Source organism: Hyperolius riggenbachi, chromosome 9 (genome assembly GCF_040937935.1).
Source record: "Hyperolius riggenbachi isolate aHypRig1 chromosome 9, aHypRig1.pri, whole genome shotgun sequence".
NCBI classification, from domain to species: Eukaryota; Metazoa; Chordata; class Amphibia; order Anura; family Hyperoliidae; genus Hyperolius; species Hyperolius riggenbachi.
This window is the reverse complement of record NC_090654.1, coordinates 125,166,784-125,182,348: the sequence shown is the minus strand read 5'-3', so window position 1 is coordinate 125,182,348 and position 15,565 is coordinate 125,166,784. Positions and strand designations below refer to the sequence as shown.

At 52.2% G+C, this 15,565-nt stretch overlaps 1 protein-coding gene across 2 annotated transcripts in view; it reads right to left on the bottom strand.

The window, feature by feature from the left end:
* LOC137531734 (SLAM family member 5-like) overlaps positions 1-15,565 on the bottom strand; it is a 135,346-nt gene that overhangs the window by 19,198 nt on the left and 100,583 nt on the right. For both annotated transcript variants that reach the window (XR_011023725.1, XM_068251696.1), the window contains exon 4: positions 1,354-1,464. Coding sequence is in view for 1 of the 2 variants with exons in the window: in XM_068251696.1 (XP_068107797.1) it covers positions 1,354-1,464 (111 nt within the window). In the remaining variant the exon portion in view is untranslated. The remainder of the gene's footprint in view (positions 1-1,353; positions 1,465-15,565) is intronic.

The following is a 15,565-nucleotide window of genomic DNA, read 5'->3' as shown; positions in this document are numbered from 1 at the left end:
CCAGGCCTGTAGGGCCTGTCAGCGAAAAAGAAACTAGCTAGGCTCCATGAGTGACTGCGAGGGCATGGGGCGGCTGCAGGGGGCTGGTAGAAGCCCCAGGCAAGTAAAACTGATTTTTTATTCCTGGCTTAAGTGTCCCTTTAACATCGATTGTAATATAATATTTATGAAAAACAACATCGAGTGGTGATTGAATAGTGTATGGTCAGCTTTAGTCAGCAGGAAGGTGTAACTTCAGCCAAATCATGTAAAATGTGAGCAATGCGAGTAATCAAAAAATAACTTTTACATCAGGGGCATAGCTAGAAACCATAGGGCCCCATAGCAAAATTTCAGTTGCCTCCCCCTTACCTCCCCCCCCCCCCGCACACACCAGTTTTAGGCAGCCTGAGGTTCCCCAGAATAAGGCAATCCTCCGGTATTGGTAGCCCAGTACTGGTATTAGGTAACTCAGTCTCCCAATATAACTAGCCAGAGCTGCTCCCCACTAAAGGTTGCCAGAGATACACCCAGTATTAGGTAGCCCACAGTATGAAAAGTCAGGGGAGCCTCCAGCAATAGATAGCCCCCCAGTAAAGATAGCCAGATGGGTTACGATATTAGGTAGCTCCCCAAAATGGGTAGTCAGTGGGGCTTCCAGTACTGGGGGAGGGGCTCCCAGTATTGGTAGCCAGAGGACCCGCAGTGTTAGGTAGCCCCCAGTTTGGGAAGTCAGAGGATCCTCCAGCAATAGATAGCCCCCCAGTAAAGGTAGCCACATGGGTTACAATATTAAGTAGCTCTCCAGAATGGGTAGTCAGAGGGGCTTCCAGTACTAGGGGAGGGGCTCCCAGTATTGCTAGGTAACCAGAGGGCCCCCAGTGTTAGGTAGCCCCAAATATAGATAACTTCTGTCCTTTGCTCTGCTCTCATTACTTTGCACCTCAGGGGGCCCAGAGAGAACCCCATTACTGCCACCAGCCATTGCCTGTGGGCCCCACTATGGCTGCCATGGTGATCCCTATGCCACTGTTTTACATTAGTTTATCATAATGTGTTAATTTCGCTCAAGTTTATGCCTAAATACTTAATTATTATTTTGAAATTTAATTGATTTCAATTAATCTATTTGTAAGTTTTGCAAAATTATAAACATACTATTTCTCCTGATTATTTCAGCGGGAAATCTGAAGTGTACAGGAATACTGAACATGCCACTGACCCCCCTTATTAGTTTTTATGCTGTATGTGAAATGAACCTCACCGCAGCCAGGAACAGAATGCATACATTTCCTCACTAAAGTTGCTTCCTAGATACCATTGGCATTACTTGTTGTATGAACAATGAATGTATATATGTATAGAAAAAATTACCTGTATTTTGTTTTTTCCTCACTTTAGCGAGATAATAGGTTATCAGGAAAAATAATAGTAGCATCAAAGGTAAAAAAAGAACTAAAAATGCATAACTGCGTTTTCGTTCATCTGTAATGAAAAAAAGGAAAAAAAATAAAAATGCTTTAATACAGCACATTTTATAACAGAAATAGAAGGTTGTTATAACAATTAGCTTTGAATTATTTGGTCCATATCCACCAGGACCGCAAGGCATGGGAACAGATTTTTCACCTCAGCTGTCAACCTCTTGAACTCTCTTCACATCCTTGACCCTCGCGCCTTAAGGCCCATACACACGTCGGATTTTAGCGAATGACCCGTCGTTTGAACGTTCCGTCGTTCGGAGGTTTCCGCGTCAAATCCGACGTGTGTACAGACTGTCGTTAGGGTGATAAGACTGACTACCAACGATCCGCCGGGCGGATGGCTGGTAGCCAGTCTTATCACCCGAACAATAGTTTGTACACACGTCGGATTTGACGCGGAAACGTCGGAACGACGGAACGTTCAAACGACAGGTCGTTCGCTAAAATCCGACGTGTGTATGGGCCTTTAGAGTTTTTAGTCACTGCTATTGACCTTTGTATACTGTATCTGCTTACAGTGATGTATATTGTGATTTCTCTGCTGCATATTGCGTGTCATTTCTCCTTTGTCTTAGGGCTAGTTCACACTCGGCACTTGCCCATCACTTGCCCCGCGATTGCGTTCGTTCAGCGATTGCGATTTGGTGGGCAAATCTTGCGATTCAGCTCCATTTGTATTTGTGATTCCCATTCATTAGAACGAGAATCACAGCACAATCGCCCCAAGGATGTTGCATGCACCACGTTTGCGATTGATCGAAATCACAAACGCTGCAGTGTGAATGTATCCATAGGGATACATTGGCATCGCCCTGAGGCCTGCATCCACGCGGTCCCAGTCTGCTGAGGAGGACTCTGCTCTGCCCGGCCTGCATCCCACCAACCTGGCCCTCCGGCCTGCACCTCGCCCTGAGGCCGGCATCCACGTGGTCCCAGTCTGCTGAAGGAGGACTCTGCTCTGCCCGGCCTGCATCCCACCAACCTGGCCCTCCGGGCTGCACCTCACCCTGAGTGCTCCCCGCCACTGCTGATGAGGACTCCGCTCTGCCCTGCCTGCACCCCACCAACCGGTGTCATCCTGGTGAGTTCTGCAGTTCCATCTCCCCACCTCCTACTGGGGATCCTCCGCTGTTTGCTGTGCTGTGCCTGCTGCATACCATCTCCTGTGCCTTGCCTTGCCTGTGCTGTGCCTGCTTCACACCTTCCTCTGCCTGTGCTGTGCCTCCTGCTCTATGCCATCCATCTGCCTTTGACTGTGCCGTGCTGCCTGCTACACTCCATCCATCCACCTGGGTCGTTGCTCCATACCATCTAGCCTGCTCCACACCACCCTATCCGTGCCATCGACTGTGGGGGGCTGCCTGCTCCATATCATCTAGCTGTGCCCTGGTCTGTGTTTTGCTGCCTGCCCCATACCATCTGTTTTTGGGCCTGAGACTGTCCACTACTGTGCTGCGTTCACCGCACCATCCATTGTACCACACACTGTGCCGCCTGCTCCAGCCCATCTATTGTGTCCCTAACTGAGACGTGCTGCCTGCCCCTTGCCATCTATCTGTCTACCTACTGTGGTATTTTGTGCCATGGCCGGAGTACGGACTGCCACACTCTCTAGAGAGGCCCTTCTTAAATGGGAACCCCCGGATGGTCCCAACCTTTCACCGGGCTCCCCCCTGTGGAACACTGTCACCGCTCACATCAAGTATCTCTCCACCAAGCCAGCCACAAACAAACGCCGCCACAGAGGAAGGAGGGCGGGTGCTCAGGTCCGACTCAAAAGGAAAGGCCTACGCTCACCTGTCCCTGCCATCCTACTAGCTAACGTCTGCTCACTCCCCAACAAACTGGATGAGCTGCTCCTCCTACTCGGTAGCAAACCCCAGATCAGCAAGTATACCCCTGTTCTCTGTTTCACCGAAACCTGGCTGTGCGACAGCATCCCCGATAACTCTCTGCATGTACCAGGCTAGGACCTCCTAAGAGCAGACCGTGACGCAGCCCTCTCTGGGAAAACGAGAGGAGGTGGTGTATGCTTTTACATAAACTCCTCCTGGTGCTCCGACACCACCACTCTCCACAAGGCCTGCACTCCTGATGTTGAGATCTTTGCTATAAACTGCAGGCCTCGGTACTCCCCTAGGGAGTTCTCTTCCCTTGTCCTCGTGGGGGTCTACATCCCTCCCGACGCATGCTCCAAGACTGCCCTGCAGGTACTCAGTGACTGCATCTCGTGCTGGGAAACTGCCCATCCGGAGGCCCTGTTCATCATCTTGGGCGACTTCAATAAGGCGAACCTTCGGCATGTGTTGCCCCGCTACCGGCAGCACATCACCTGTCCTACCAGGAACTGTAACATCCTGGACCACTGCTATACGGTCCAAAAGTGTGCTTACAAGGCCATCCAAGGAGCCCCCCTTGGGAACTCTGACCACAACACGATACACCTGATCCCCACCTACAGGAGGCTCCTGGAGACCTCAAAGCCCATCGTCAAAACCTCAAAGAAATGGACAGAGGACGCCAAACTGGAGCTCCAAGCTTGCTTTGAAACCACCGACTGGTCGGCCCTGGAGGCACCCACCCTTGACGAATGGGCCGAGAATGTCACCTCCTACATTAGCTTCTGCGAAGAAGCGTGTATTCCGTCGAAGTCTTTCAGAGTCTATCCCAACGACAAGCCCTGGTTCAACGACAGGCTCCGCCGGCTTCGGAAACGCAAACAGGAAGCGCACAGGTCGGGCTCTTCAGAGGAATTCAGAGAGGTCAGGCACGCCCTGAAAAGAGAACTGCGTCTGGCAAAAAGGGCCTACGCCGAAAAGCTGGGGCTCTGCCTCCAGTCGACCAACACACGGGAGGTATGGAAGGGCCTGAGAGCAGCCACGAACTTCAAACCGGCTCCCCAAACGGTGACCCCTAGCCCCCGACTGGTGGAGGAGCTCAACGAGTTCTACTGCAGGTTCGAGAAACCTCCCAACCAGCCCGCAAGCCAAACATCTCCGACCCCCCCCTCGGGTGAACTTGTCGCCCTGGCACCGGGTGCTGTTCAGGAATCAGAGGTACTCCGGCACCTCCGCAAGCTGAACCCCAGGAAATCTTCCGGCCCTGACGGTGTGTCGTCCATCTGCTTGCGTACCTGTGCCGATCAGCTAGCCCCTGTGCTCACCTCCTTATTTAAGCAGTCATTATCTGGTGGTACAGTCCCCTCCTGTTTTAAGAGGTCTAAAATTGTACCGGTCCCAAAGAAAACAGGCAGTACTGAGCTAAATAACTTCCGACCAGTGGCCCTAACCTCAAATATCATGAAGCTCCTCGAGCGGCTGGTCCTTGCCCACCTGAAGAGGTCCACGCAGGGCCGGTCCTGGACTTTCTGCTGCCTGAGGCAAAGATTGTGAAGGCGCCCCCACCCCGGCCACCACCCCGCCCCCCGTCCTAAAGAATTAAAGAAGACCACTTCGGTCGATTAGTTTATTTCCAACATGTCCGATTCGCATTTCCATGGATCGTTAGGTCGATTTGGCATACTTTACATGCGAATCGACCTAACGATCCATCGAAATGCAAATCAGACATGTTGGAAAAAAACGAATTGACGGGAATCGAGCGGGAAATAAAGTGCGGGAACGCACCGCGTGTATTCAGCAAGCATGAGAGAGATGTGAATACTTGGAGCACAGCACACAGCCCATGCTTTCTACCGCCTTACCTTAGGCCCAAGCCACTAGGGCTTCAGTCAGTCACTGCACTGGCAATATAGCTAGGCCTAGGTTGTATGGTGCTGTTGTGAACTTGTCTGCAAAGTGGCTGCCACCCTCCTGCATGTCCCAGACCCAACCCCCTTATAGCACACAGTCAATCAATGAGTCAATAAGACAGAGAAAATAAATAACAGCAACAGGATGATATATACCCCCTGCAATGCAGGGCCCCAGCCTGTATATGCAGGGCCTGCATATACCAATACCACACTACCAGCAACATGATATATACCCCCTTGCAATGCAGTGCCCCAGCCTGTATATGCAGGGCTGGGCCTGCACACCAATACCACACTACCAGCAACGCCAACAGGATGTTATATATACCTCCCTGCAATGCAGGGCAACAGCCTGTATATGCAGGGCTGGGCCTGCATACCAATACCACACTACCAGCAACAGGATTATATATATATATATATACCCCCCTGCAATGCAGGACCCCAGCCTGTATATGCAGGACTGGGCCTGCATACCACTACCACATTCCAAATAAATATACCACCTCCACCAGTCAGTCTGACTACATTACATACATAACATTAAAATACAAAAAAGGAATCCGACCCGACCGTGAAGAGCCAGAGCCTGGGGCAGCAGCCGCAGCAAAGTGACTCACCGGGGATGGTGGGGTCCGGCAACGACGATGGCGGAGGGCAGGCCAGGCATCGGGCACGAGCCAGCATCCATCTTGCGCCGGCGGGCAGAGGGCAGCGAGCTTGCTCCTCCATCTCTTGCTGCCGGGCAAAGCCGGGGGGCAACGGCGGGCTCATCATTGTCACGGTTACGGCAGCACTCAGTGACCGTGAATATCATGGTGGGCAGCGGGCGGCAGGCAGCGTGACTCCTCCAGTCACTTCCGTCCCGGATTCTGCAGGCGGAGCGGAGGCAGCGCAGCGGTGCAGCCAGGACAGCCTCACAGAGGCCTAGTAAGCGGCAGAGCTCGCCTCAGACTCGGAAGTCCGGCATGGTGGGTGGGCGTGGGCGGCACATCACGCAAGTGGCAGGGCTGGCGCCGGGTCATTGTGCACACAGGCCAGGGTCACTCACCGATTCGGTGTGCTGCGTGCTGCCACTGCCAGGCAGGGAGACTTCACTGCAGCACTTGAGGTGGCCACAGGGCCAGTTCTAGGTGAAATGGGGCCCTGGGGAAAAAAAAAACAAGGGGCCGCCTAGATGACACTGACATTATATGGGTGCCCCCCTCTTACCCCCAGACATATGTGTGGCAGCCAGCATGCCCCAAACATATAGGTGCCCCCCCTCTTCTCCCCAAACATATGGGTGGCAGCCAAAATGCCCCAAACATATGGGTGGCCCCCCTCTTCTCCCCAAACATATGGGTGGTAGCCAGCATGCCCCAAACATATGGGGGACCCCCCTCTTCTCTCCAAACATATGGGTGGCAGCCAGCATGATGCCCCAAACATATGGGTGGCCCCCCTCTTCCCCCCAAACATGTGTGGCAGCCAGCATGCCCCAAACATATTGGTGCCCCCTCTTCCCCCCAAAACATGGGTGGCACCGTGGCACTGGCAGCCATCATCTCCCCAAACACATATGGGTGGCCCCCCTCTTCTCCAGATAGGTTCCCCCCAGACATATGGGTGGCAGCTGCTGCAAGGCAGCATCTCCCCCAAAAACATAAAGGCAGCCTGCCCCAACCTCGCCCTAAGACCCCCCCTCCCCCTCCAAAGAATGACATCCATCTATTTGCCTGTCACACTGATGTCTTCTCTTACCATTAGCTGTCAGTGTGTCAGGCAGAGGCAGGCTCCGGGTCAGGCGCACGTTACTACCTCCAGGCCCGCCGCAGCATGTGACCAGGAGGACGTCAGTCTCCTCAAGGATCCTGGGAGCGCTGTGCAGCTACGTCGGTGACGCTGCGTGGAGGCAGAGTCAGGAGCCAAACCACTGGAGATAAGCCGAGAGGAGTTGGAAGAAGACTCAGACAACGCTGGAACCGAAATGGTTTGGTTCTTCCAGCGTCTGTCTCTTCCAAGCGATTCGGTTCCAGACTAGACACTGGAACCGAACCGCTTGGAGGAGACATATGCTGGAACCGAACCTGGAGGAGCCGAAGAGGAGGTATGTATATGATTCGAATCATTCGATTCACTCCCTCCGACTCTCCCTCCGCCAGGTGACGTCACGGCCGCCGCACACAGACACAGACAGTCAGCCACCCCACGCACCCGCACCCAGGCAGGCAGACCAGCTCACCCTGGTGGGAGTCGGACACAGGGCCAGGGCGGTAGGCTGCGCGGACATTTGGCTGCCAGGGGCCTAGGGGGGGCAGTTGCCCCCTTTGCCTTACTGCAAGCGCCGTCCCTGGGTGGCCAAGCGGGCGGCGGTAGCCGGTAGGTTAGGTAGCACACTCCAGTGAGTGACCAGTCCAGTCTCTCCGGAAAGGCGGCAAAAACCAGGCGCAGGCACTTCCTCTTAATGCCTGGTGCCGCCCCTCCACTTCCTGCCGCCTGAGGAACCCGCCTCACCCCGCCTCATGGGCGGGCCGGCCCTGGGTCCACGGACTCCCTTTTAGACCCACTCCAATTTGCTTATAGGACTAACCGATCCGTGGAGGACGCCATCAATGTTAGCATGGCTCACATCACTGAGCACCTGGACAGCCCCGCCTCCTATGCTAGGATCCTGTTCCTAGACTTTAGCTCAGCGTTCAACACGATCTGCCCAGACATCCTGATCACCAATCCGACGCAGCTCGGAATTGATCCTTCTCTCCGAGCTTGGATCAAGGACTTCCTGACAAACAGAACGCAACAGGTGAAGCTTGGCAACTACTACTCCAGCGTCCGGACCACAAATACAGGGGCCCCACAAGGCTGTGTTTTGTCACCTCTGCTGTTCTCCCTCTATACCAACAACTGCATCTCATCCGCTGACTCTGTGAAGGTCATCAAGTTTGCAGACGACACCACCATCATCGGCCTTATTGGTAGCAACGGGGAGCACGAGTACCGCAGTGAAGTCGAGAGAATATGCAAATGGTGCAGCGACAACAACCTGGTCCTCAACACAGCAAAGACTGTTGAACTAGTCGTTGACTTCAGGAGAAACCCTCCCCCCCTCCCACCTGTCCTCATTGGAGGGACAGAAGTCTCTAAGGTATCATCGGTTCGGTTCCTCGGCACGACTCTCACTAACAACCTGAAATGGGGGCTTAACACCACCAAAATTCAGAAGAAATCCCAGCAGCGGTTGTTCTTCCTGCGCCAACTGAAGAGATTTGGCATGCCCAGGGAGCTGCTGACCAGCTTCTATACCGCCACCACAGAATCTATCCTCTGCTCCTCTGTAATTGTCTGGTATGCAGGCGCAGCGGCAAGCGACAAACACAAGCTGCAGAGAGTCATAACTGACGCAGAGAAGATCATCGGCTCTCCTCTTCCTCCTCTTGATCTCCTCCACTCTTCTAGGATGAGAAAGAGGGCAACCATGATCTCCCGCGACCCCTCCCACCCAGGCAGCCACTACTTCAGGCTCCTCCCATTGGGCCGCCGCTACAGGACTTTACCATCCAAAACTACTAGGCGGAAAAACACCTTCTTCCCCCAGGCTGTTCGTCTACTGAACTCTAACCTTCCCCGGCCCGGCCTGAATCTCTAACTGCCGGGTCGGTCAGCCGACTCCTGCCTCTGCCTGCCCTGGTTCTTTATCCAGAAAGAGACTGTGGACGTTTTTAGTGCACCTTATTATTACCTGACTGCCCTGCACAGCAGTGATATGGCCAGAACGGTCCTTGACCACTGCATTCCTATTTTTGTATTTGTATATTGTATGCGTTTTGTATCTGTCTTTCTCTGTCTGTCTTTACACTGCCTATGCCATGTGTACCACAAATAATTCCGATTACAGCTCTTGCTGTACTTGGCGAAATAAAAACTAAAACTGATTCTGATTCTGATAGATAAGTATATAACTTTTTTACCCTGGCTACATGTATTTTAATTTGTTGAAAATAATTTGTATTCATATTACGGGATGTTGTCACACCATGCGATATCTATGTATATTGCTTTTTACTTGTGCACAAACTATGTAGGTAGACTGTGCAGTGCAATGGAAAATTATGGTACTCCCTAGCGTGAAAGTCATGTGTTTCGATCTGGTAGAGGAAGTAGGGCAGTATCCTCGTTGCCTTCCTTCCCCTGACCAACCAAACTGCTTGCCTAGATAAGGGCCTGGATTAACTTTTATGGAGGACCCCACACCATTTGCTTTAATTTTATTTAAAGTTTTTTTACTTGATGCCATCACCCAGAGATCTTCTGGAGTGAGATAGTGCTTTACAATTAAAGCAGTAGGAAGGAAAAAACATTATTATGCAGCTTGGGTGGTCAGGCAAAAGTGATAATGAAGTCCCTCTTCTTGTACCAGACCACATGGCTATCAACATTAGCAGGAATGTTAATGGGGAGGAGTCAAAGTCTCACCATTTTGCATGATACCCTCTTTCATTTTTGAAGGATAAGGTCCTCTTGACCACCTACCTGTCTACCCAGACAGTGAGTGTAAAATTAAAACAGGTGAAATCTAAAAGCCTGTTTTACATAGAGGCACGGGAGCACACATGCACGCGCATTTATACCCTTCAGCCCATGGCATGAAGTAGTTAAACATGGCATGCACAATGTATATCTTTGTGTGATTTTCATTGAAGGTTGTTTTTCCATGTTGTTGATAACTTTTTTTTTTTAAGCTTTTAACACTTTGTGAACAGGTAAGGGTCTAAAATGACCTCTACACTTATTTATGTTTGTTGTTGGGATATCTGGAAGCTCCCTTATTATTAAAGTAAGCTTACAGATCCCACCGTAAGGCCCACCACATTTAAAAAGTGTATTCCCACCAAGAATTAACATGTATGGAAAAATCATGTGTTTTCTAAATTATTTCAGTTGGGACGTATTTCCACTGGAGCCCCTGAAATTCCAAGCAATGTGACATTGCCATGATCGGGAGCTTTATAAATAACTTACAAAAGGCTTACCAAGATGGATGTCCCCAAAAATCCAATTTAAAAAAAAAAAAGCTAAATTGGATCCAAATCAATTATTTTGTAGAAATGTTTTTTTAAATTTCCTATTTAATCTTTACTTCTTTTGTCTTTATTCCCTTTTTTTGTTTCTCTCATATATTAAACACATAGAACAGAAAAAAAAATATTTCAATGGTCATCTCCACTTAGAATTGAGATATTCTTTTGTCTTTATTCTCTTTTTTTGTTTCTCTCATATATTAAACACATAAAACAGAAAAAAAAATAGTTCAATGGTCATCTCCACTTAGAACTGAGATATGACCTCAGAGTAATAACCAGGATATTTCAAGAAACCTCAGTGAAACGCTATCACAGATTTGCTGATTAAAGACAGTTCCCACTTGTTGGAAGTTAGAAAGAATTCGGGCTAGTTCACTGTGTTTAGTTGTGTTGCAGAGTAAATCTGCATGTCAACTCACTGCCCATGCAATTCTATTGGCCTTTTTTAACAGTACTGCATTGCAGCAGATCATATTATTCTAACTTGCTGCATACAGGTTTTGTATTAACATCTATGTCCCATCTCTATTGAGGTTCACACTCATTATAACACCTGCATTATGCAACGTGCACAATGTGAACCCAGCCTTCATATGGATATGAATCTGGACTAATCTGTTTCACAGCACCTTTACATCTAATCAGGCTCGTACTGAGCCGCCAAAGTGCCGATGGTCCCATCGGTGGGCCCCGGCCGCCCCGCCTCCTGGGGGCCCCAATGCTGAAAAGGAGATCAAACAATGTACAGGAGGAGCACCACAAGTAGTAGTAATCTTTGAGTGTGCCCTGGTCAAGGTCTCAGTGCCCAAATAGACCTGCAGCAATCCCAGAAACAAGTAGGACCGGCACCGCTCTTGTAAATAGTATCAAAGCTCTTTCATTGTATCAAAAAAGGCATAGAAATATTGCTATACATATTGCTATGCCTTTTTGATACAATAAAAGAGCTTTGATACTATTTACAAGAGCGGTGCCGATCCTACTTGTTTCTGGGAATGCTGAAAAGGAGGGGGGCTAAGCGCAGGAAGGGGGGAAAGTGGGCACAGAGTGGCGTGGAGGGGGGAAGCCTCCCCCCTCCTTCACCTAGGGCCCCCCCTTCCGCGCTTCCCCTCCCTCCAAAATTGTAGCCAGCGGCCAGGGCCGGTCCTGGACTTTCTGCTGCCTGAGGCAAAGATTGTGAAGGCGCCCCCACCCCGGCCACCACCCCGCCCCCCGTCCTAAAGAATTAAAGAAGACCACTTCGGTCGATTAGTTTATTTCCAACATGTCCGATTCGCATTTCCATGGATCGTTAGGTCGATTTGGCATACTTTACATGCGAATCGACCTAACGATCCATCGAAATGCAAATCAGACATGTTGGAAAAAAACGAATTGACGGGAATCGAGCGGGAAATAAAGTGCGGGAACGCACCGCGTGTATTCAGCAAGCATGAGAGAGATGTGAATACTTGGAGCACAGCACACAGCCCATGCTTTCTACCGCCTTACCTTAGGCCCAAGCCACTAGGGCTTCAGTCAGTCACTGCACTGGCAATATAGCTAGGCCTAGGTTGTATGGTGCTGTTGTGAACTTGTCTGCAAAGTGGCTGCCACCCTCCTGCATGTCCCAGACCCAACCCCCTTATAGCACACAGTCAATCAATGAGTCAATAAGACAGAGAAAATAAATAACAGCAACAGGATGATATATACCCCCTGCAATGCAGGGCCCCAGCCTGTATATGCAGGGCCTGCATATACCAATACCACACTACCAGCAACATGATATATACCCCCTTGCAATGCAGTGCCCCAGCCTGTATATGCAGGGCTGGGCCTGCACACCAATACCACACTACCAGCAACGCCAACAGGATGTTATATATACCTCCCTGCAATGCAGGGCAACAGCCTGTATATGCAGGGCTGGGCCTGCATACCAATACCACACTACCAGCAACAGGATTATATATATATATATATATATACCCCCCTGCAATGCAGGACCCCAGCCTGTATATGCAGGACTGGGCCTGCATACCACTACCACATTCCAAATAAATATACCACCTCCACCAGTCAGTCTGACTACATTACATACATAACATTAAAATACAAAAAAGGAATCCGACCCGACCGTGAAGAGCCAGAGCCTGGGGCAGCAGCCGCAGCAAAGTGACTCACCGGGGATGGTGGGGTCCGGCAACGACGATGGCGGAGGGCAGGCCAGGCATCGGGCACGAGCCAGCATCCATCTTGCGCCGGCGGGCAGAGGGCAGCGAGCTTGCTCCTCCATCTCTTGCTGCCGGGCAAAGCCGGGGGGCAACGGCGGGCTCATCATTGTCACGGTTACGGCAGCACTCAGTGACCGTGAATATCATGGTGGGCAGCGGGCGGCAGGCAGCGTGACTCCTCCAGTCACTTCCGTCCCGGATTCTGCAGGCGGAGCGGAGGCAGCGCAGCGGTGCAGCCAGGACAGCCTCACAGAGGCCTAGTAAGCGGCAGAGCTCGCCTCAGACTCGGAAGTCCGGCATGGTGGGTGGGCGTGGGCGGCACATCACGCAAGTGGCAGGGCTGGCGCCGGGTCATTGTGCACACAGGCCAGGGTCACTCACCGATTCGGTGTGCTGCGTGCTGCCACTGCCAGGCAGGGAGACTTCACTGCAGCACTTGAGGTGGCCACAGGGCCAGTTCTAGGTGAAATGGGGCCCTGGGGAAAAAAAAAACAAGGGGCCGCCTAGATGACACTGACATTATATGGGTGCCCCCCTCTTACCCCCAGACATATGTGTGGCAGCCAGCATGCCCCAAACATATAGGTGCCCCCCCTCTTCTCCCCAAACATATGGGTGGCAGCCAAAATGCCCCAAACATATGGGTGGCCCCCCTCTTCTCCCCAAACATATGGGTGGTAGCCAGCATGCCCCAAACATATGGGGGACCCCCCTCTTCTCTCCAAACATATGGGTGGCAGCCAGCATGATGCCCCAAACATATGGGTGGCCCCCCTCTTCCCCCCAAACATGTGTGGCAGCCAGCATGCCCCAAACATATTGGTGCCCCCTCTTCCCCCCAAAACATGGGTGGCACCGTGGCACTGGCAGCCATCATCTCCCCAAACACATATGGGTGGCCCCCCTCTTCTCCAGATAGGTTCCCCCCAGACATATGGGTGGCAGCTGCTGCAAGGCAGCATCTCCCCCAAAAACATAAAGGCAGCCTGCCCCAACCTCGCCCTAAGACCCCCCCTCCCCCTCCAAAGAATGACATCCATCTATTTGCCTGTCACACTGATGTCTTCTCTTACCATTAGCTGTCAGTGTGTCAGGCAGAGGCAGGCTCCGGGTCAGGCGCACGTTACTACCTCCAGGCCCGCCGCAGCATGTGACCAGGAGGACGTCAGTCTCCTCAAGGATCCTGGGAGCGCTGTGCAGCTACGTCGGTGACGCTGCGTGGAGGCAGAGTCAGGAGCCAAACCACTGGAGATAAGCCGAGAGGAGTTGGAAGAAGACTCAGACAACGCTGGAACCGAAATGGTTTGGTTCTTCCAGCGTCTGTCTCTTCCAAGCGATTCGGTTCCAGACTAGACACTGGAACCGAACCGCTTGGAGGAGACATATGCTGGAACCGAACCTGGAGGAGCCGAAGAGGAGGTATGTATATGATTCGAATCATTCGATTCACTCCCTCCGACTCTCCCTCCGCCAGGTGACGTCACGGCCGCCGCACACAGACACAGACAGTCAGCCACCCCACGCACCCGCACCCAGGCAGGCAGACCAGCTCACCCTGGTGGGAGTCGGACACAGGGCCAGGGCGGTAGGCTGCGCGGACATTTGGCTGCCAGGGGCCTAGGGGGGGCAGTTGCCCCCTTTGCCTTACTGCAAGCGCCGTCCCTGGGTGGCCAAGCGGGCGGCGGTAGCCGGTAGGTTAGGTAGCACACTCCAGTGAGTGACCAGTCCAGTCTCTCCGGAAAGGCGGCAAAAACCAGGCGCAGGCACTTCCTCTTAATGCCTGGTGCCGCCCCTCCACTTCCTGCCGCCTGAGGAACCCGCCTCACCCCGCCTCATGGGCGGGCCGGCCCTGCCAGCGGCAGCAGCGGGGAATAGCTTACCGACCGAGAGTCAGACCGATAGCTCTGCGTGCTGCTGGCTGGTCTGGGCTTCAGCACTGACTGTCCAATCACGCTCTCGCAGTACTTCCTGTGAGAGCGTGTTTGGACAGTGCAGTGCAGGAGGCCAGACCAGCAGCGGCACGCATGGGGGGCTGAGACCTGCGGCTGCCTACCTAACGGGGGGGGGCCTAGGTGAGGGGGGGAGGCTTCCCCGCCAATCTGTGCCCGCTGCCCCCCCTTCCAAGCTGGGGGGAACTTGCATTTTGTGGGGGTATCTGCCGCCAACCTGATTGCATTTTGTGGGGGTATCTGCCACCAACCTGATTGCATTTTGTGGGGGTATCTGCCACCAACCTGATTTCATTTTGTGGGGGTATCTGCCACAAACCTGATTGCATTTTGTGGGGGTATCTGCCACCAACCTGATTGCATTTTGTGGGGGTATCTGCCACCAACTTGATTGCATTTTGTGGGGCTATCTGCCGCCAACCTGTTTGCATTTTGTGGGGGTATCTTCCACCAAACCTGATTGCATTTTGTGGGGGTATCTGCCGCCAACCCGATTGCATTTTGTAGGGGTATCTTCCGCCAACCCGATTGCATTTTGTGGGGGTATCTGCCGCCAACCTGATTGCATTTTGTGGGAGTATCTGCCGCCACCCTGATTGCATTTTGTGGGGGTATCTGCCGCCAACCTGATTGCATTTTGTGGGGGTATCTGCCGCCAACCTGATTGCATTTTGATTGGGTATCTGCCGCCAACCTGATTGCATTTTGTGGGGGTATCTGCCGCCAACCTGATTGCATTTTGTGGGGGTTTCTGCCGCCAACCTGATTGCATTTTGTGGGGGTATCTGTCGCCAACCTGATTGCATTTTGTGGGGGTATCTGCCGCCAACCTGATTGCATTTTGTGGGAGTATCTGCCGCCAACCTGATTGCATTTTGTGGGAGTATCTGCCGCCAACCTGATTGCATTTTGTGGGGGTATCTGCCGCCAACCTGATTGCATTTTGTGGGGGTATCTTCCGCCAAACCCGATTGCATTTTGTGGGGGTATCTGCCGCCAACCTGATTGCATTTTGTGGGAGTATCTGCCGCCCACCTGATTGCATTTTGTGGGGGTATCTGCCGCCAACCTGATTGCATTTTGTGGGGATATCTGCCGCCAACCTGATTGCATTTTGTGG